This window comes from Lagopus muta, chromosome 1 (assembly GCF_023343835.1).
Source record: "Lagopus muta isolate bLagMut1 chromosome 1, bLagMut1 primary, whole genome shotgun sequence".
In the NCBI taxonomy this organism is placed as follows: domain Eukaryota; kingdom Metazoa; phylum Chordata; class Aves; order Galliformes; family Phasianidae; genus Lagopus; species Lagopus muta.
This window is the reverse complement of record NC_064433.1, coordinates 7770706-7791344: the sequence shown is the minus strand read 5'-3', so window position 1 is coordinate 7791344 and position 20639 is coordinate 7770706. Positions and strand designations below refer to the sequence as shown.

The 20639-nt window shown below is 39.3% G+C and overlaps 1 protein-coding gene across 5 annotated transcripts in view; it reads left to right on the top strand.

Annotated features, from left to right (window-relative positions):
- GRM3 (glutamate metabotropic receptor 3) overlaps nt 1–20639 on the top strand; it is a 109242-nt gene that overhangs the window by 78252 nt on the left and 10351 nt on the right. For all 5 annotated transcript variants that reach the window (XM_048964490.1, XM_048964521.1, XM_048964510.1 and 2 more), the window contains one exon: nt 16603–17669. In XM_048964490.1, coding sequence (XP_048820447.1) covers nt 16603–17669 — 1067 coding nt within the window. The remainder of the gene's footprint in view (nt 1–16602; nt 17670–20639) is intronic.

Genomic DNA, 20639 nt, shown 5'->3' with positions numbered 1-20639 from the left:
TAGCCACACCATCTCAGTGCTTGTTTGGGCTTTCAAGGAGTTATATGCTGGTTCATCCACTTGGCTTTCCTGTGCTCTTTGTTCCTTCCTGAGAACACAAGTGCAGCATTTGACGTTACGAATCGTGATGCTATTCTGCTGACAAGGAGACAGTGGTTCAAGAGGCTGTTAGCTTTTATTGCCACTACAACAGTGTCAAACTAAAGCAAGGAGCTCCATAGAAGACAGTGAGGAATAAACTCTGAGCGGACTCTCAAGGAAGGTGTGAATCTGGGGATTGGCCCCAGCAGAAGGCAAAGTTCCACATATCCAGAAGCCCACCTTCTCTGACAGATAGAGATGTCAGTACAGCAACTAGTGCTAAATGTTTCAACTCCTTTAAACCATTGGGATCAAACAGAAAAGAACTACAACAACAGATCGGTACCAATTTTAGGCAACACCCACATTTATAGCATTCAGTGTCTTGTCCTACTTATTTCATCCTCCACAGCTAAAGGAGAGTCCATCAGCCTCTTTTCCTAGGTGACAGTAATAGGACAAGAGGCAACGGCCTCAAGTTGTGCCAGGGGAATTTCAAGTTGCATGTTAGGAAGGATTTATTTTCAAAAAGAGTGGAGAGGCATTGGAACAGCCTGCCCGGGGAGGTGGTGGAGTCACCAACCCTGGAGGCATTCAAGAAACATGTAGATGTGGCTCAGAGAGACATGGTTAATGGACATAGTGGGGATGAGTTGGTGATTGGACTGGATGATCTTAGAGATAATTTCCAATCTTAGTGATTGTATTACTCTACGTTCCTCCCCATATTATGTTAATCATGCTGCTCCGCTGCTGTAGTAAAGTCTACATCACCAGTCTAAAGTCTACATCATTGCTGATATTCGGCAAAATTCTGTCCTGTGGGTGAACAGAATGATCATTTGATATGAAAAAGAGGTTGAAAATTTCAGGTCTGATTTGTCGCCTTTCACCCACTGGATTTTATGACACCATTTTTATTGCCATCTGGCCCTACATTTCTTTGTGTGGTTAATTTTTCTTTCTCTGCCTCAGTCAGCATCCATATAGTATGAAAATAAAATGTGAACTTGCCTTCACATGTTCTCTTGCACACTGCTGCAGTGGGAAAATACATTCACAGGCCATTTCTGCAATATGCATCCCACCTATGTAGGAAAGAGCTTAAAAATTTATGTTCTGTAACAGGCTGATGTCACTTCAGTTCTGAGCACAAGGGCACTGCAAGGTCCCTGCTCTGGTATTTAGTCATAAATATTTCCTGTAAATGGTCCACTCTATAGCTCAGTGTCCTACAAGGCTGGCATGAACAAATGATGTGAGTGCTGTCACCAGCAGAGTACAGATGCAGAAACTTCAAAGGCCAGATATAAATTTACAGCACAGAATACCCATTGGTAGACATGCAGAATAAAGCTAGATCTGATATCCCAGGCCGTGCAGCAGACAGCCCCACTGTCTTCTTCCCCAGGGAGCTTCTGCTCATCAGGTCAGATCTTCTTTGCACTCAGTCAACTGTAAGGTCCTGCTGAACTTCCCTGTGATGCTTGTATGTAATATAAACCAAATCAACACTTACACTTGAAGATGAATTGTTCATAGGAAAAAGCATCCAATTCCTTCTGAATCATAAAAGTTTTCAAAGTATAATACATGACGGATTTGTGGTCAATAAATCAAAGCAAAAATAATGTGAATTCCCCAAGATACTCATTAAAAATATATGTGAAATGTTGTCTAGGATTTGTAAGAAAAATTACTGCCTTTTCTCCCACCTTGTGGGACCACAAAGGTGTCATAGCATTTAAAAACTTGAAAGCATCCAAAGGAAGTAAAAGCATATTTGAGATGTGCTATTTCAGAGTAGAAGAGCAGTTGAACATAGAGAATTTTCCCATACTTTTCTCTGTGTTAGAGTTAGATTGGTACATATGCATGGAGTTCTAGTGAGATTTTGACAGAGTGGTTTTCCGATATCCCTATCTGTCCAACTGCCACACTGCATATGTAGCTGCTCATGTGGATCTGCAGCGTCTTTCTCCGAGGAAACTTTATGACTCCGAGAGGTATCGAGGTATCTGTGCAGAACTCTTTTGCTTAGCTCTTCCTAAGTCTTTTAATATGTTTATATATTCACATATATATGGATTTTGTTTATATACGTGTATACGCATTTATCTTTCCAACCTTAAAGATTCTGTGACTCTTTGTCCATGGAGGTGCTCAAGAAAAGGACAGGTGTGGCACTGAGGGATATGGTTAAGTGGGCATGGGGTGGATGAGTAGTGATGGGTGGCCTGATCTAATGGCTGGCAGCCCTGCCCATGACACGGGTGTTGAAACTAGATAATCTTTAAGAATCCCTCCAACCTAAGCCATTCTATGATTCAGTGGTAGGACTATATGATCTTAGTGGTCTTTTCTACCTTAATGATTCTATGATTCTACAATACATGCATATCTAATGATAAGTGTATATTATGGACCCATGGTTTTTAGAGTGATATAGTTGAACAACAAATCAAGTCAGAAGAGATATCTGGAGGTCTTTAGCTCAGACTCTCACTCAAAGCAGGGTAACTTGCAAGATCAGACCAAATTGCTCAGAGCTTAACAGATGTAAATGGGCTGAAATTATTTTTTAAAAAATCACCATTTTGACATGGAACCATTTTATCCTCTAGCTTAGGTTTTAGATATCATAGTGGCAAATAATGTGATCTGCTCTCTGATCCAAATAAAATTTTTATTGTAACTTCTCTTGCCATGATGGTAGGCCAGTAACCTACCTATTAATGGGAGCTATTATCTAGTCAGAGATCATCATAAAACACTTCTTTTTCATGCTTTTATTTGGTACTAATTACACTAATTGGCCTGAGTGTGCAGGGGCAGAGGTTGAATTCCATTCTCACCTCCTGAGATGAGCTCAGCTGAGCTCCAACAGCAGAGGCTGAATTCTGCTGACTATTACTTCCCTGCTGATTCAAGCACAAAGTACTTCTGCCTGTTGTCACCATTCTGGGCACTGAGCTTCCATGAACAAGAAGTGAAATGCAGCTTTAGCAAGACACAAAGAAGAAATAACTTTCCAGGAAGACTCTGGAAGAATGTTACATTTGACCTTCTCCCAGCTGGCTGCCATTTCTGGAAAGCCTGCAGAAACCAGCATACGGAATGGCCTCTAAATCCTTACAACAGCATACTTAGGTGAAAGTGCCTTCACATCCCTAAAATAACAAGCAGTTCTTCACTTCTTTTTTTTCTTCTAATCTGTTATTCATACAATCACTTCAGTTTCACTATGAAAAAACTGAACATAAACAGCCACCAAATCATAGACTCCTAGAATCATATAATGGCTTGGGTTGGAAGGGACCTTAAGGCCCTTAAGGCCGGTCCCAAGTCCCCTGCTGTGGGCTGGTTGCTCCCGATCAGTTCAGGCTGCCCAGAGCCCCATCCAGTCTGGTCATGTGCACCAGGGATGGGGCATCCACAACTTCTTTGGGCAACTTGTTGTACTGCCTTGCATCTGACTTCTAGTCAGCTTCATTCATATTAATGAAGTAGCCTCTAGACCTCTCACAAATCTATATATCACACAGTGCCACGGGGGTGTATAAATGAGGATAAGATTAGACATCATGTTTATGGAGCAACACATGATTTAAAAACTGAGCAATGATTTTTATTCAGATCACATATTTGAGAGACAGAAGGCTTGGTAACCTAATTTCTCTAAATCACAGACTTTCTGTGTTTGCCTGCTGTTAGTTTTATAATAGTTATTATTTCATCTTTTGTTCCACTGGCAAATGTCATGTGAATCCCAAACACCTGGGCACAGTCAAAGCGCTTGGAGGGGCAGGAGGATGCAGGCAGCTTCTTCATCCCCCAGCCAAGCACACTCATTTTTCCTGTCGCATGGGTCTCTACAGGGGACAGCTCTGGAAATACCATAGAATTCAATTCTTATTGTTCACACAGTTTGACCTATGCAAGAATATACATGCAACTGGAAAGCTGCTAATTCTTGTGACCTTGAAGGGCAAGATATCATGTGAGGAAAGAGTCTTGTTCAGGATTCCTACTTCTCACATTTTAATATCTAATTTGGCTCTGAAAAGCCAACAGAATGACCATGTTCTGTTCTCTTAATTTCTATAGAGCAGTTCCAGAAGTATTCTTAGTCTCATGCACATGGTGAGAGGCTGTACTCAGTATTAATAAGGATGAGGACAAGGACACAGTACTTTGCATAGGGATGCAACAGGACAGTGCGACATACTGGGAAAATAAACACCCTTCTATGCAATCCAGGTGTGTCTGGGACTTCTCAGAGAAAATGCTTTTTGCAAAAGGAAATGCAAAAAAAAAGCAACCGACCAACCAACCAAACAAAAAAACCCACAGAAATCATACACTCAAATAGCTAGTTCCAAAAATAACACAATGCTACATAATTTTTTACCAAATCTCTCTTTCTCTTGGCAGCTAATAGTTATGCTAGAAAGGTAACATTGAAAGCATCTTGCATAGAAAAATATTTTTTCTCCTTCATATCATTTCATTCCTGAAGACATTTTCTTCACAGAAAGCACATTGCAAAGATATTCTCAGGCTAACACTGACTTAATGGGATCTCATACCAAACCAGTATAGCTGCACTAACATGACACAGCCTTCAGCCCACTCCAGTGAAGAAACATAGATGCAGATCTTGAACTCTAAATCATTATATAACACATTTCCAAGCAAATCTGCCACAAGATGGCTGCTGTATTTGTCCCTGTTAAACTGCGGTCCAGATGAGCATGTGAACCTATTTCAGCTTTCTTCTATTGCCTTCAACTTTGATGCTGCCTATTTCTAACTCCCAGTGCAGAAACAATGGCTGAGCCAAGGATTTGCAGATCCAAACCAAAGTATACCTTCCAAAAAAACTCTGTAAGAGCACTCTTCACAAATTGACCTTCTACGTAACTCCCATCAGCTGCAAACTGGATGAACTTGGCAGAGAGATGTGTTCAAGGGTGACTTTCTTTCTCTTCCTCATCTATTAGATCCACATTGCTAAACACCTCTAAAAACATTTCAGAGAATGTCTGCTTTGGCATTACTGCAATATTGATGGCTATTTTGTTAGCAGATACAGGATATAATGTAAAAAGATATTTCAATGCTGTTATCTGGGTGAGTCATTTCCTTGTGTTCCTTTCTTCCTGCCATGAAAACATATTTTGTCTGAGGATGAATACAAAATGAATACAAAGAATGTTAAAATTCTCCGAGGCAGCAGGAAGAGCACACACATTCACGAACAGGGATATCAGAATCAGAGAAACTTATAAAAAACTGTCCACAAAACTCTGCCTAGAGCATGGCTCAGTCACAGGAGATATCCTTTGATTTGCTTTCTCACTTTTTGCTCCATGCAGCAGCAGTTAGAAGCCATTCAGCTGCCCACCACTGGGACATAAAGAGGTTCGGTTGCAAGTCACAATGGTGATTTCTCCAAATATAAGTCTTTAAAATTGAGGTATATGAATCATAAAATATTACTAAAATCATTAAGTTGGACTTTAGGGTCCGCGCAGCACAACTCGCTTACACTTAAGCCCACAAGAACAACATAGAGCTGAGTGGTGGTATTGAGAATGATGGCTGCCAATACTCAAAAAGAAAGCAGAGGTGCTCCACAGTGCCAAGCCCCTCAGTCTTGCATTCACTTTTCATCTCCTACAGTTTTACTTTTGTCATTACAAGTCCATCTTCCTACTTGCCAATACATGAATTATCTACCGTACCTCTTCTGGTCTAATGGCACACATATATTTATCACTTTTCCTATAGAAGTAATTCAGAAGTACTTTGGAAGGCTGAGACTCTCACTAAATTTGAATGTGCAATCCTTTTTCTGCTCAGTAGAAGTTTCATGAAGAACATGTTCCTGTTTGCTTTTACACAGATTCCTGACAATTTCGTACACGAGAGAATAAGCTAATACAGCAATTCCTTTGTATGTATGAAATAGTTGCCACTTCTGTGGCTGAAATACAAGGCTTGACTAAGAAAATACATTAATTTTAGCCAGAGGAGGAAAAGCTCTGTGCACAGTGGAAACGGGGAAACTATCAGAATGAGAAAACTGGGTGAAACACAGACTTGAAGAAAGTCCTTACACTTAAAGTGTTTGTCACAGAAATCCTGTGTAATGCCATGGCTGAGAGCATATGGATTTTAAGGATGGACTGTGATTTGTAATAGATGCATTAGTATTTCTTCAATATGGTGCCACATCATCAACCACACTCCTGTATGGGAAGGTTGGATCAGAAAAAGCACACACACGTGCATACATGCACGTATACTCTCAAAAACACTCACTGTTTTTACACCTAATTAAAGTTACTTCATGAATGATTGTTGATTTCACATTAGCAGAATGTAGTGAACAACAAATCAAAAGGCAGTAATCTTTATTCTACAGAAGAGGGGGGATAATCTCATAATATTATGGTAGCAGCACTGATCAGTTGCAGCATCCATGGCCAGGAGACAGCCACAGGAGAGAGTATTTCTTTTCTCCATCTTTCTTTTGTTCCCTTTCTTGCAGAAGCCATTAAAGTCCTTGTAACTACTCATTATCTCCTTCATCATTTCACCATACACAGGATGTTTTGCATATGCTGTATAAATATACTTCTCTCCCTTGATTGTGCCTTCTCTTCTCTTGTTTCCAAGGTTGAATTCATTTAGTGATCAGTAACTGACTCTTTGTGTGTGCTTGTATATCTGGAGCCTCAAGCATCTTTCTCTGCTTCAGCTACAGATCTCACCTACTCTCTTCCTTTGGGAATACTTTATTTGTGATTCTTTACATTTCACAGTTGGTCTTGAATTTACTACAAAACATGAGAAAATATTTGTTCATATGCACAAGTGTATTAGGTGGACTTGCTGGCCTCTGCCAGTCTAGGCAGCAAAGACATAAATAACTATATATCCTGTGATCCTAATGTTCTTGAAAATAAAAAACATGGCACCAAGTAAATTTTACCTATAGAGTCTCCAAAAGTTGATTTTTTCCATAATATTTGTGCATGGTCCTAAGTGGTGGAGCAGCTGATCTCTACACTGAGATCTTGACGCCAGTTCAGTACATAGGCCCACTGGACAATGACAGACCTCCACCAGATGGTGCCAAATAAGACAGGTATGGTGCTGTCAGGATTTGTTAAAAAAAAAAGTTCTGAAATAAGTATGTTAAACTCCTATCGCATTTGCATGCGTATATGAATAAATGCATCAAGGCTAATAAACAGTGCAGTAACTGAAAGATTTTTTTTTAAATCATCCTAAGGGCACTTTAGAAAAGTCAGAAGAGGATTTGAGGCAGTACTGTTACTGAGCCTTCTAGATCTCTGAAATACTTTATCAGTCTGAGCCTATCAATGAGTCTCTGCTTCAACCTTTAAACAGGCAAACAAATCAACATTTCTTTTCACATCTTTCCCTGAGGTCCAGTGATTGCTGCTGCTGTTGCTGAACTGATTCATTGGAGCAAAACATGAGCAAAAATTATTTTGTGCTCCCAGTTTTATCTTTTCCACCTGAAAGCAGAAGAATTTGCAAGTATTAATAGGACATGTAGCGTGCATGTTGCAGAATAACGCACTCCAGTGAACAGTGATGATGCTGGGAGAGGTGATGTGCTGCTTTTGTAGCTGGTGTGTGATATGTGTGAAAAAAACAAAAAGAGGGGTGTTCTTACCCTTCATCTCACTATCTCCTTACTGAAATTTGTTGTTGGGAGAAACCACTTTCACATCTGGATTGATTGACTCAGCATTTGGTCATTCATAAGATATACTTTATTGAATATTGACTTACCGAGCCATTTTAGTAGATATGCATTTCTAGCTATTGTATTATTGTATGGACATGAGGAAAAAGAAAAATCCAGACTCAACCTTTTACAAAGGTTGTCACACTTACTGAATGCAGGGGACTATCTGAAAGTACTATGATGATTTCTTCATCACTGGCCAAAATTCAACACTGCCAGCTTCTTTAATCTATTTCTTCACACAGTACAGGAGTTCTGTAAGAAATGTACAAGCCTAGAATAGATGCTCTGGCAAAATTTAAGTTAAATAAATATCAGCCACTTTTTTCGCATGCATATTGTATTCACAGAGAAAAATGCTCCTCTGCAGAATCTTATAAAATAAAATGCATGGAACATTTATGCTTTCAGCTGAACTCCAAGTTTTCTTTGTCATCCATCAACATTATACGAAATGCTATAACTGAGCTGCATAATATGCCTGAGCTAAAGATTGTAATGTGTGTTTCATTACAGTATTATTTCTTTATTCAAAGTTTGAACAATCCTATGATGCCTTTATCTCCACAAAAGGTTCAATAAATTTCAGCTTTGGTTATTTCAAAAAGATGCTTTCCTTAGAATTCACTACTTCATTGCTTTCTTCTCCTATTGGAAATACAATTTCACTTGTCAAATTTCCTCATGATTAGTAATTTTTAGGGTGATTGCTGAGAGTTTGCAGCAGCTTCTTAACAAAAATAACAGCATAGAGTCATGGGATTCATAGGAAAAGTCAATACCTTTATTAAACTGATGACATAGTTGGGAAAAAAAATTGGCATAATACATCTTTTTTGTATCTTGTCTTGCATCTTCATCAGGGCCTTCTGTTTCCAAACTACGTATCTTTAAAGAAGAAAAAAAAAAAAAACCTCTCAGCAATCGCTTTGCAAATGGATAGTAATGAGGCTCTTTGCAAAGTGAGACTGTTTCCAGAAGGAAATAAAAAACTGATATACTGAAGACCAAGCAGAGCTGTTCCTTCAAAACATTTGAAGGTCAAAATTATTGAGCCAATGACCAAATGAAATGGCCTTGTACCTGAAAGCTTGTGCACTTCTTCCATCTATAGACTGGTCTAATAAAAAGCCTTGTCTACAAGCTTGGAATTTGTTTAATCCTAGACCATCACATCTACAGTGTTACTACTAAATGCTATTATATTATACAGTTAAATCTTTGTCAGCTCACCTGAACTGGGAGTGTCTTCATATCTTGCCCATTAGGAAATAACTGCCAGAGGGTCTATTTCAAGGTTCATTTGGTTCTGATCTCTAAGGGCAAACGATCTAACTGAATTATTCAGAGCACTGTCTGGAAACACCTCTCTAATCCTCAAATCCCCACAGAGGAGAGGATGTTTTAACCAACATCCTTTAATATCTTAAAAAAACTTAATCTATTCATGTTTCCTTTAGGCCAAAAGGAAGAACGACAAAAGAATTTGCTAGCTATTCAGCATTTCCTTAGCCATCAGCTACTATATGCAATCTGGGGGATGCAACACATCATGAAATTGTGCCTCCAAAACAAGTTAGATTTGTGTTCCTGTGACTTAATGTAGTCCCTCTCTTAGTCCAAAAGGAAGTGAAGTTAAAAAACACAACAAAAAATTAAATGTAGCCTCAGCTACATCAGAGATGAATTGATGTTTAAGGTATGGCTCAGGTTCCTGTTGCCGAGGTTAAATGAGAATGTCCTTCATACAGTTCCGGAGCAGGGAAAGCCTGACCCCCAAATGTTAATGGTCTAGCAAATGCCAGACAACTCACCAGGAAACTCATCTGGCTCTTCAGGCCAACCCAGAATTTACAGTTCCAGCTCCCAAGCTTTTGTACTGTCACCATAACATTGGCCATAATTCTTCATAATAGGATTGCGTTATCTTTGCTTATGTCTACGAAATAACTAATTGGCCTACGGGAGGAGTTAGGCTGTTTGAAGTTACAGTTTAATTTCCTTTGCAATTACAAGTTGATTGCTGGTATAAACTACCTTGCATGCATTTTGTGTCTTGTGCCAGCCATTTCCTAAAGTGGGTAATCTTAAATTAAAAGAGTGCCATCAATTGAAAGGCATTGCTACATTGGAATCTCACAGTTCATTCATATCAATTATCAACCAAATAGACATGAGGAAAAGAAAAAAGAGGGAATAAAAAGCTTGAATACTTTTGCATAAATGGTTAGGTATTTTCTAATGCAATTTTACCAAAGAACTTCAAGAAATCTTCTTCATTTCAGGGGATTATTTTTTGTAATTTTTAATAGTAAAATACAATGGTTGAAAAATATGCACATCTTTTTGCTTTCAAAATCAAAAGTCTTTGATAAATTAGAAGTCCCCTTTTAATTCTCTTCATTTACCTAAAAGAAAGAATGAATTTCTAATGAAAATTACATCCCCTTGATGAATGTTTGTAGCTTAGAATCTAACTTATTTTCTCCAAACCCTAAGGATCCCACACACGTCTAAGAGCTACACAAGCAAGGGAACAGTACACACCTAAAACTGTAAAACTTTATTCTCAGGGCAAGTGTTTTGTAAGGCAGAAAAATGAAATTTTTCACTCAGTTAAACTGAGAAGAATGGCAGAAAGAATAAAATTCTCAAATCTTTTATACCCTTAGTTTATTTTATTAGATGTATCTGAGCTAGTTACTCTCATTATGGTTGGTCAAAACAAAAACACAGGTAAAGTTCAGCTGATCTATCTTACTTTAAGATGAACCCTAGAAATGTCACTTTTTTGTAGGACTGGAGTGTTGGATGCCTAACCAGATAGCTGCATGGAGTACCTTTGCAGCTAGTCCTGGAGAAACTTTTCCATGCCTGACTACTGCTAATCCTATGAGGGTATATAAGGTCTTAAGATTCCCCATAGCAAGTGATATTCTAACCTGGAAGAGGAACCATAGAGAGTTGGAAAATGCATAGACACAGATAGGAAAAAATCAGATTTACAAAAAACTAATCAGGGATGGTTGTAACCAGATGCAATCACGCAACCCTCCCACACAAAATATCCTTACATTGCCCATGTTTCTATACATTTTCATGTAGTACATTTCTCCATCCTGTCTAAGATGTTTCCAAGTAAAACTGAGCCAACAGATAAGTTATTCAAATGTTTGTGCATATTTTTTGAAAGAGAAGAATCAGTGCTACATACAACCCAAGCACATCCAGAAATGATGGTGCAGAGCTTATTAGTGATTACTTGTCTGTGTGATAATTTAAGTCCATTTACTAGTTACTAATTGTGGAGAGGTGCAATCCAGAAACACTTCATTGCAAGCATTCCTTATACTAACTTTCAAATTGTCAAATTTCAGTGTCCTTCCTGTCAATCAAGTATGAAACTATCAACATTCTACTGAGAGAGAAACAAGAGTGGGTGGATCAGGTCTCCATAACTTGATCTGAATGTTCAACCAGGCAGAAATAAGTCACTTGGACCTCAGCAAGGAGCATCTTGCTAAAAAATAGGATGAAAAGAAAATGAAAAGATATGTGAATTCTCAGGGTTCTTTGTGATACTTTTCAAAACAAGGCATCATACACGTAGATGAGTCTGTTGGGAAACCACAACATATCCTGTTCTTATATTATTATCTCAGCTCTTCCTTACAGTGCTGTAATAAGGCATTGCCCAGGATACGTAACAGGAAGGAGTGGGGAGCACTGAAAAAAAAACCTATATTTTTCCATTACATAAACAAATAGCTTGTTTTTCTTATATCAGAAGTTCAGAATTTTTGCAGCACCATCTAGCGTGACCAAAGAGGTTTTACTGAACTTTGCAGTAACTCTCATCCTTCCTTCTTGTGTTTCTTTTAAAACACAGTGATCTCCTTACAGGCTATTGGCCAAAAATTTTTAAGGCATGCAATATTCCTTTTCACATTCCTTTCTCTACCTCATGAAATCCCACAGCTTCACTAGCTGCCAAGCCTTCATCAAGCCTTGATACTAATGAATTACCTCCTAATGAACCTCTAGTGAAAAATGGCTAGTGAACAATGCCTCTGATCTGCACCTTGCTTTGAGAGAATGCATGCTGCTAGCACAGCACAGATACATGTTTTATGGAGTATGAAAGATGTTCTCAGATGTGGGCATGCACGTCACTGTTGCCTCCAGGAAGTGTTACAGATGTTGTTTTCTATCAGATAACACCTATACACTCAGATCCGTGCCAGGCACATGCAAGGCTCTGTACGTGAAACAGGCCGAAAGACATTGCTGGCAAACAAAACTATCTGATTCCTAGTCTGGTAAGATGATGCTCATTTTCTCCCTGTCTTTTAAAAGTTTCCCTCTGCCTAAATAGGATTTAAACCACTTTGCTTTCTTCATCTATTCACCTCTGTCTAAAAGATCCTGAAGTAGTGAGGCTGCACATACTCCGTGAAAGACATGGAGGCTCTGGAGAGTGTTCAGAGAACACAGCAAAGCTGTGAAGGGTCTGGAGCACGAGTCTGATGGGGAGTGGCTGAGGGAACTGGGATTGTTCAGTCTGGAGAAGGGGCTCAGGGGAGACCTTACTTCTCTCTACAACTGCCTGAAAGGAGGCTGTGGCGAGGTGGGGTCAGATTCTGCTTCCAGGTAACAGTGATAGGATGAGAGGGAACAGCCTCAAGTTGTGCTAGGGGAGGTTCAGGTTGGATATTTGGAAGCCTTTCTTCTCAGAAAGAGTGGTGAGGCATTGGCACAGGCTGCCCAAGGAGGTAATGGAGTCACTGTCTCTGGAGGTGTTCAAGAAAGGTGTAGATGTTGCACTCAGGGACATGGTTCGTGGTCATGGTGAGGGCTTGATGATTATTGGACTGGATGATCTTAGTGGTCTTTTCCAACCTTAATGATTGCATGATTCTACGATTCTATGATTCTAAGTATTTTTCTCCTAACAGACACAATGTGTGGATTCAAATGATTTCAAGAAGGATTTCTTATACCACTGTTTAAAATAAAGCTTTTGATCAATAATTAAACTAATCTTCCTTTCAGAAACTTCCTTCTGAATACTTTCATGTCACCAAGAGTTGCATAGCACTGATACAAAAAAATGATAAAGCAACTCACCTATTTCTAACTGCATATAAGAAAAACTATAATAGCTTTATACTAGTGACTTATATGATTGTTAGAAAAGATGATCCCACTGTAAGAAGACAGAAACAAAATTACATAACTCGCTACATGAAAACTGTGCTATCTTCTTATCTATTCCTGATACTAAAATAGTCATAAAGCTGCAGTCTTTCTTTTGTTATTTGAACCAAGAGGAGTTTGTCCTCCACTTTTAGATGGCACTGCTCTTGTATTTTCCTTGCTAAACTGCTGCAAGCCGGAGTGCAAATCATTGCTGGTTTAAATAATTTTTAATTACCCTTTCTTTTCCTTTTCCTTATTTTATGGAATTTCAGATAACTGTTTTGTGTATTACAGTTCACTTCATGAAGTGCAAGGAGAGGAAAAGAGTCAAAGACACAGCTCAGAGGAGATGAAGTATGCATTGTTGTTCATATAGCTATTCATATAACACAGGTAGACCTAGAGAGTCTTGTCTCTCATCTCCTGAGAGAAGAATCCAAAACAGCACAGCCAAAACTCTGAAAAAGGCCTGCCAGAAATACCTGTTTTAAAGACCATATTATAGAACCAGAGAATCAGAGAATTGTTAAGGTTGGAAAAGACCTCTTAGATCATTTAGTCCAACTGTCCACCAACTATTACCCACTAAATCATATCCCTAAGTACTACATCTACCCTTTCCTTAAACATCTCCAGAGACAGTGACTCCACCACCGCCCCGACCAGCCTATGCCTATGCCTTACCACTCTTTCTGAGAATAAATATTCTTCCTAATATCCAATGTGAATATGTGTACTCACAAAACTGAAATTTAACTATGGCAAAATTCTCAGAGTCCTTTGACATGAATGTGACATTTCATCTCTGGGAAAATCATCTGCCAATAGGCAAATAATATTCTTTTTACTCTAGAAAATAATGCCTTATTTTCTTATGATGCTGTGCACTTGGCTCTAAGCATCTTAATTCATTATTATCATTAGATCACCTTTTCCAAAAACCTGATTTTTGGGAGTGATGCTACAGAGTCTAAAGTATATTGATAAATATGTGTTAAAATGCATCAGCGATTTTGTATTTTGATCAGTATTTATATTAATTGCTGCCACCCACTGGACTCATCTGTATGCTTTGGCTTACCATAGTATAATTTAATACATCATTGTTTGTCTAAATGACTTCATCCTCTCCATTTGAAAGGGTGCCATTTATTTTCCTCCGTCAGCAACCACTAAAATTGGATGTATCCGACTACAAGCTGTGGTTGATTTAAAACAAATTGACAAAAACCTTTCTGTCATATTTGTAGTGTGGGAACAGCCTCATGGAAGGAAATATACACATAAGTTTCGAGCTAACTCTATGTGAGATTACCTTATTCGCCATCTGGACTTAGCTGCAAAGTCCGAGGCAAATAATTTGTTCTATATAAATGATAAATACTCTATTAGAACTATGCTACTCATGCTACATAGAGGGAATTCTTTCCTGCAAAATGATGATATTTCTGACTCTCATTTCATTTCCACTGGGGTACTTATGTACTTGAAGTTATGCACATGACAGAAGATTAAGCCTTGCAACCAGTTTGCAAGTTGTCTTGTTTACCACTGGTCCCAGTAGACGTCACAAGTTCTCATCACACCTCAGAACTTGGCCTGTACAACACTGAAGTGAATAAATTGGCTCTTCAGACTGGGCTGCTATATTAACAACTTCTACAATCTATGTGTTATGAATAATGAAATAAGACACTGGTGATGACAACACAGTACTGAAGAACTGTTAAGTGCTGCATTATGATTTCATTTTAATGCTGTTTCTGGCTGAGAGAGCTTGCGTGCCTATGTATGAGAAGGAAGAGGGAGTGAAAGGGAGCTGCTTAGTATTCTTCTTGTTGGCCTATATTTTTAATCTAGCTACTTGTTTAATTTAGAGCATGCTATGTCCAGGAGGACTGGCCATTTGGAGGGCTTACATTACCCTTAATTTCTGTGATCTCAGAGGTCTTGTTGGATGGGACTGTAGCACAACAAGATGCCAAGAAAAAGGGGGGAAAAAATATTCATTTCTTGTCCATACAGACTTGTAATCCTTCAAACCAAGGCTGTCTACCACTGTAATTGATGCAGGTAAGGGGGCAAAACACAGCAGAGGGCAGAGATAAGAACAGAGTCTTGGCTCAAAACCAGGATAGACTATATGTAGAACTAAATTATCTTCCTGCTTTGCCCTAAGGTAAGAAAAAGGTTGAGGAAGAAATGTGCTTTCAGGTCTAGTTCCTGCAGAGGTTCAGGTTGTGCATCAACCCTCCAACCAGTGCTTCTGTGCCAAAATCACTGCTCCTTTTGCTGACCTTAGTGGAAGTGCTGCAATGTGCTCTGCAGGAAAAAACAAACAAACAAACAAACAAACAACAACAACAACAACAAACAGGTACAAGAATTTGGCCTCAGTGCTTTATTGAAGCTAAATAAATCTACTGCAACAAATCTAGAGTATCTGGAAGTTGAAGTGGAAGAATATATTACATCCTTATACAATATTGCTGGTGCTCAAGCACAGCATGGGCATAGATGCAGGGGAAAAGATTTATTCCAGCAATGACAATGGAACCACTTCTGTAACCAAAGACACAGGGAATGAAATCACCTTTATTGCTCATCAATGTTAAAAAAAAAAAGGAAAAAAATTTTCTTTCCACCTTTTAAGACATTCACCTTTGATGCTATAGCAAATGACCAATAAATCACATAGCACATGGTAAATGCAATTTCCTCCCACATTTTTAATAATTCTTAATTCCCTGCATGAACCTCGGGTGGAGGGAAAACAAAAACTCTCTAGAGCTTATCATTTGGAAGTGTTACAATATTGATTTCCCACAGAAGGTCACAGATCCAGCTTGCGATTTTTTCATCTATTCCCCAAACAAGATATAAGACCAAAGCAGCACATTCTAGGAAGATCAGACCAGATTTTAAAAATGATCAAAAAATGGGAAAACTGAAGCAAAGCAGTAGGGTTTCTTAAATTCCTAAAACACAGGAAGATATTAAGAAGATATAATACGAAATTGTTGAGAACCTCAGACTTACTTTATTATCATAGAAATGGATCCTCTACTCAGCTTACTTCCAGACTGTTGGACCAAACACTGATGTGTATGGATCTGACAATTAATTTTTTCTTATTTTACAATAGTTGAATTTCGTCAAAAAACTCTGAGTTAATAGTGGAACTCTTTCTTCCAAGAAAGAATGTGAAAATTCACAATTATACACATTGTGAGAAAACAGGAAAGAATTTGTTAGTACCTGGAGTAAAAAGATAAGGATACTGGTAACACAGCTCTCCACATTTACAACTATTTCTCATTTAGTAAAGGGAAATAAAGTTCAATTATTTTAGCCCTTTTGGTCTTCAACCTCTGAACAAGGCAAAAATATCTCAGACAGATACAGACATCTTGACTTACCTGTTGACACTTGAGTTGGACTGTGTAAGCTGTCAGAAGGCTGTTCTTCCCAAAGGGTTAATAAGGTCATCTTCTGTTCTGATAATAAAATCTCTATTTCTGTTTTTTTCACAGCTCCATTCAATCCTCCCAATGTGGCAGACAGCACAGTCAAGTTTGATGCCTATGGAGATGGGATAGGTCGTTACAATGTGTTTAATTTCCAATACACTGGAGACAGATACTCCTACGTGAAGGTTGGTCACTGGGCAGAAACCCTGTCACTTGAGGTAGACTCTATCCACTGGTCGAAGAGCTCTATCCCTGTCTCCCAGTGCAGTGACCCCTGTGCTCCCAATGAGATGAAGAATATGCAACCAGGAGATGTCTGCTGTTGGATTTGTATTCCCTGTGAAACATACGAGTACCTGGCTGATGAATTTACTTGTGCAGACTGTGGGCCAGGAAAATGGCCCACGGCTGACCTGACTGGCTGCTATGACCTACCAGAAGACTACATCAAGTGGGAAGATGCTTGGGCAATAGGTCCTGTTACCATTGCATGCATGGGCTTTATTTGTACTTTTTTGGTCATTGCAGTGTTTATCAAGCACAACAATACTCCCCTAGTTAAAGCCTCTGGCCGTGAACTATGCTACATATTGCTCTTTGGGGTCTTCCTGTCTTACAGCATGACATTTTTCTTCATAGCCAAGCCTTCTCCAGCTATCTGCACCTTGCGTCGTTTGGGGCTAGGAAGTTCCTTTGCTGTCTGCTATTCTGCCCTCCTGACAAAAACAAACTGCATAGCTAGAATATTTGACGGTGTAAAGAATGGTGCTCAAAGGCCTAAGTTCATCAGCCCCAGCTCTCAGGTCTTCATATGCCTGAGTCTCATTTTGGTACAGATTGTGATGGTGTCCGTGTGGCTCATCTTGGAGGCCCCTGGCACCAGGAGGTACACTCTTCCTGAGAAGAGAGAGACTGTCATATTGAAATGCAATGTTAAAGATTCCAGTATGTTAATCTCCTTAACATATGATGTAATCCTCGTAGTCTTATGTACTGTGTATGCCTTCAAAACAAGGAAATGCCCAGAGAACTTCAACGAGGCCAAGTTTATCGGTTTCACAATGTACACAACGTGCATCATTTGGCTGGCCTTTCTCCCCATATTTTATGTGACATCCAGTGACTACAGAGTAAGTCTTTGGATATATATTTCCATAAATCATGTGCATCAATTTAAAGAACCTTGTCATCATTCACTAAAAGCTTCTCTCACTTCCTTTGTCACCTGGATCCCTCACAAACTGTTTCAATGTTAACGTCCAACTAAGCTTATTAGCTTATTTTAGTTCATTTCTAAGAAAGATGTTCTCAATTTGAACTGTGAAGTTATAGCTGGAGGTGTAAGGGATTAGTACTGTCAACCTCACTGTGATAGGGGCAAAGCACACAGATTAAGTACTAGAAGCATAGAATTATAGAATTATTTGAGTCAGAAGACACCATTAAACATCACATAGTCCAACTCTTCTGCAATAAACAGGGACACCTACAGCTAGATTATGTTGCTCAGAGCCCTGTTTGTTTCCAGGGACAGACCATCTACAGACAATCTACATCCATGGGCAACCTGCTCCAATGCCTTATCTCCCTCACTGTAGAAGACTTTCTCCTTATATATCTTCTAAATCTCCCCTCTTTTGTTTTGAAATAATTTCTCCTTGTCCTATCACAACAGATCCTGACAAAGAGTCTGTCCCCTTCTTTCTTACAGCCCTCCTTTAGATACTGAAAGGCCGCTCTCAGGTCTCCTTGCAGCCTTCTCTTCTCCAGGCTGAACAACCCCAGCTCTCTCAGCCTGTCCTTGTCGGAGAGGCATGCAATCACTTGAATCAAGCCCTCCTCTGGATGTGCTCCAACAGGTCCACATCTCTCCTATACTGATGACTGGATGCAGTACTCCAGGTGAGGTCGCACCAGTACAGAGTAGAGGAGCAGGATCACCCCCTCACCCTGCTGGCCACATTTCTTCTGATGCAGCCCAGGATACAGTTGGCTTTCTGGGTTGCAACAGCACACTGCTGGCTCATGTCCAGCTTGCCATCCACCAGTCTCACCAAGTCCTTTTCAGCAGAGCTGTGCTCCATCCTTACATTCCCCAGTTTGTACTGATAGTGGATGTTGCCACAACCCAAGTGCAAGACCTTGCACTTGGATTTGTTGAGCCTTGTGATGTTCACCTGGGCCCACTGCTCAAACCTGTCTAGGTCCCCCTGGATGTCACCCCATCCCTTGGGCGTGTTGACCATACCACACAGTCTGGCGTCATCTGCAAACTTAATGAGGGTGCACCCAACCCCACTGTCAGTGTCATCAATGAAGATGTTAAAGAACATCAATCCTAGTACTGACTCCAAAGGGACGTCACTCATCAATGATCTCCATCCAGACATTTATGTATTGATGATTTCTCTCTGGATACAATCTTGCAACCAGTTACTTACATATCCACCCACCCATATCCATCCAGTCCACCCACCAAATCATACTGTCCCAATTTAGAGATAAAAATATTATGGTACTGTGTTAAAGACCTTACTGAAGTCCAGACAAATGATATTAGTGGCTCTTCCCCTATCTATTAATGCAGTTCTGCCATCAAAGAAGGCCACTAGACTGTTCTGGTGGGACCTGCCTTTGCTGAAGCCATGCTGCTTATTTTGTATCCCCTCTGCCTCTTCCACATGCTTTAGCATAGCTTCCAGGAGTTTCTGCTCCATGATCTTCCCCAGGACAGAGGTGTATTCACACTAGTACATCAGTATATGAAGCTATAGTCTTAACAACAACAACAAAATAGTAGATCATGAGCATGATCATGAGCATGCATGAGTCACAGAGTTATTTGGTAGAGGTAGGCCTTAAATTAAAAAATGAAGCAATTAGTCTCCTTTTTTATAAAGCATAACAGATGTTATGCTTTAATATAGAACAATTTCTTCTCTCTCCATTTTGTAGAAGATAAGTATATCACTGAGCAGAAAATATTGGTCAACATTAGTAAATAACCTTAAAAATATTAAATTGATTTAATTGTCACACAATTTTGAAAAGATTCAGATTAAATAAAATTGTATTTCTAGACCAAAGAAAATTATCTCAGAAGAAGACTGGTCTACTCAACTGGAAATCTCACAGTTATTATGATGTGAGAAGTGATTGCTGGAGTTGGCCCTTACAGTAAATTGTACTGAATTAGTTCAACTTTCTGGCCAGAAGAAAGATAGGAGACTTCGTATGGTGTTATCAGCAGTACTGTGCTTAAGATTTAGCATGGAAAACTGGACATCTAATAATACCACTTAACATGCTTCTAGTGTGATCATCCTGGACCAGTTCTCTCAGCATAGGAAAGGTACTGAAAACCTTGAGAAAACAAGAATAGATAACAAACGACACAATAAGACATGGAGAGTGACAGTAAAAGAGCTAAATATATTTAGTCTAGACAAGTGCAAACCCAAGGAGACGTGATCACAGACTACAAATAATTTCAAGGCAACAAAAAGAAAAGAATTATTCAGTCTCAGGGGAAGTTAGAATGGCAAGTAATGGCTCGAATCTAATGAAGGAAAAGCTTAAGGCAGGCACTGGGGAAAAGCTCCTGACACTCAAAGTAATCAGGAAGCCATACACAAAGGAGGGTAATACTGGTTCATACTGTCACACCACAGGGCAGCACAGGCACTAATGGCCAAGAGGGACATGACTTGATTGCTCAAGTAACATTTTAAACCTCATCTCCTGAGGGCGATTTTCAGAGCAACTGTGAGCATTTAATTTGAATAAAAAGTTCCATATAAGCCAACCTGAGTCCTATTCAGTGGACAGAAAAAGATTTTGACACTTTTTTGACACTTTCATAATGTTAGCAGGTTTTTGAAAATCCCATCATATATGTCTACACTTTTGGTGTTCTTTTGAAAAGCCTATATTTAGTTTCCATGCAGTGTCACATGAAAACCTGTGACATCAACTTGTGCCATCCTCATGTATTCCAACACTGGTGGCATCGCTAATGACCTATCTTAGAAACATAAAGTAGCAGTAAAAAAAAAAAACGTGTTGATCAGCTTGAGATTTTATTATTAGGGACTAATTTC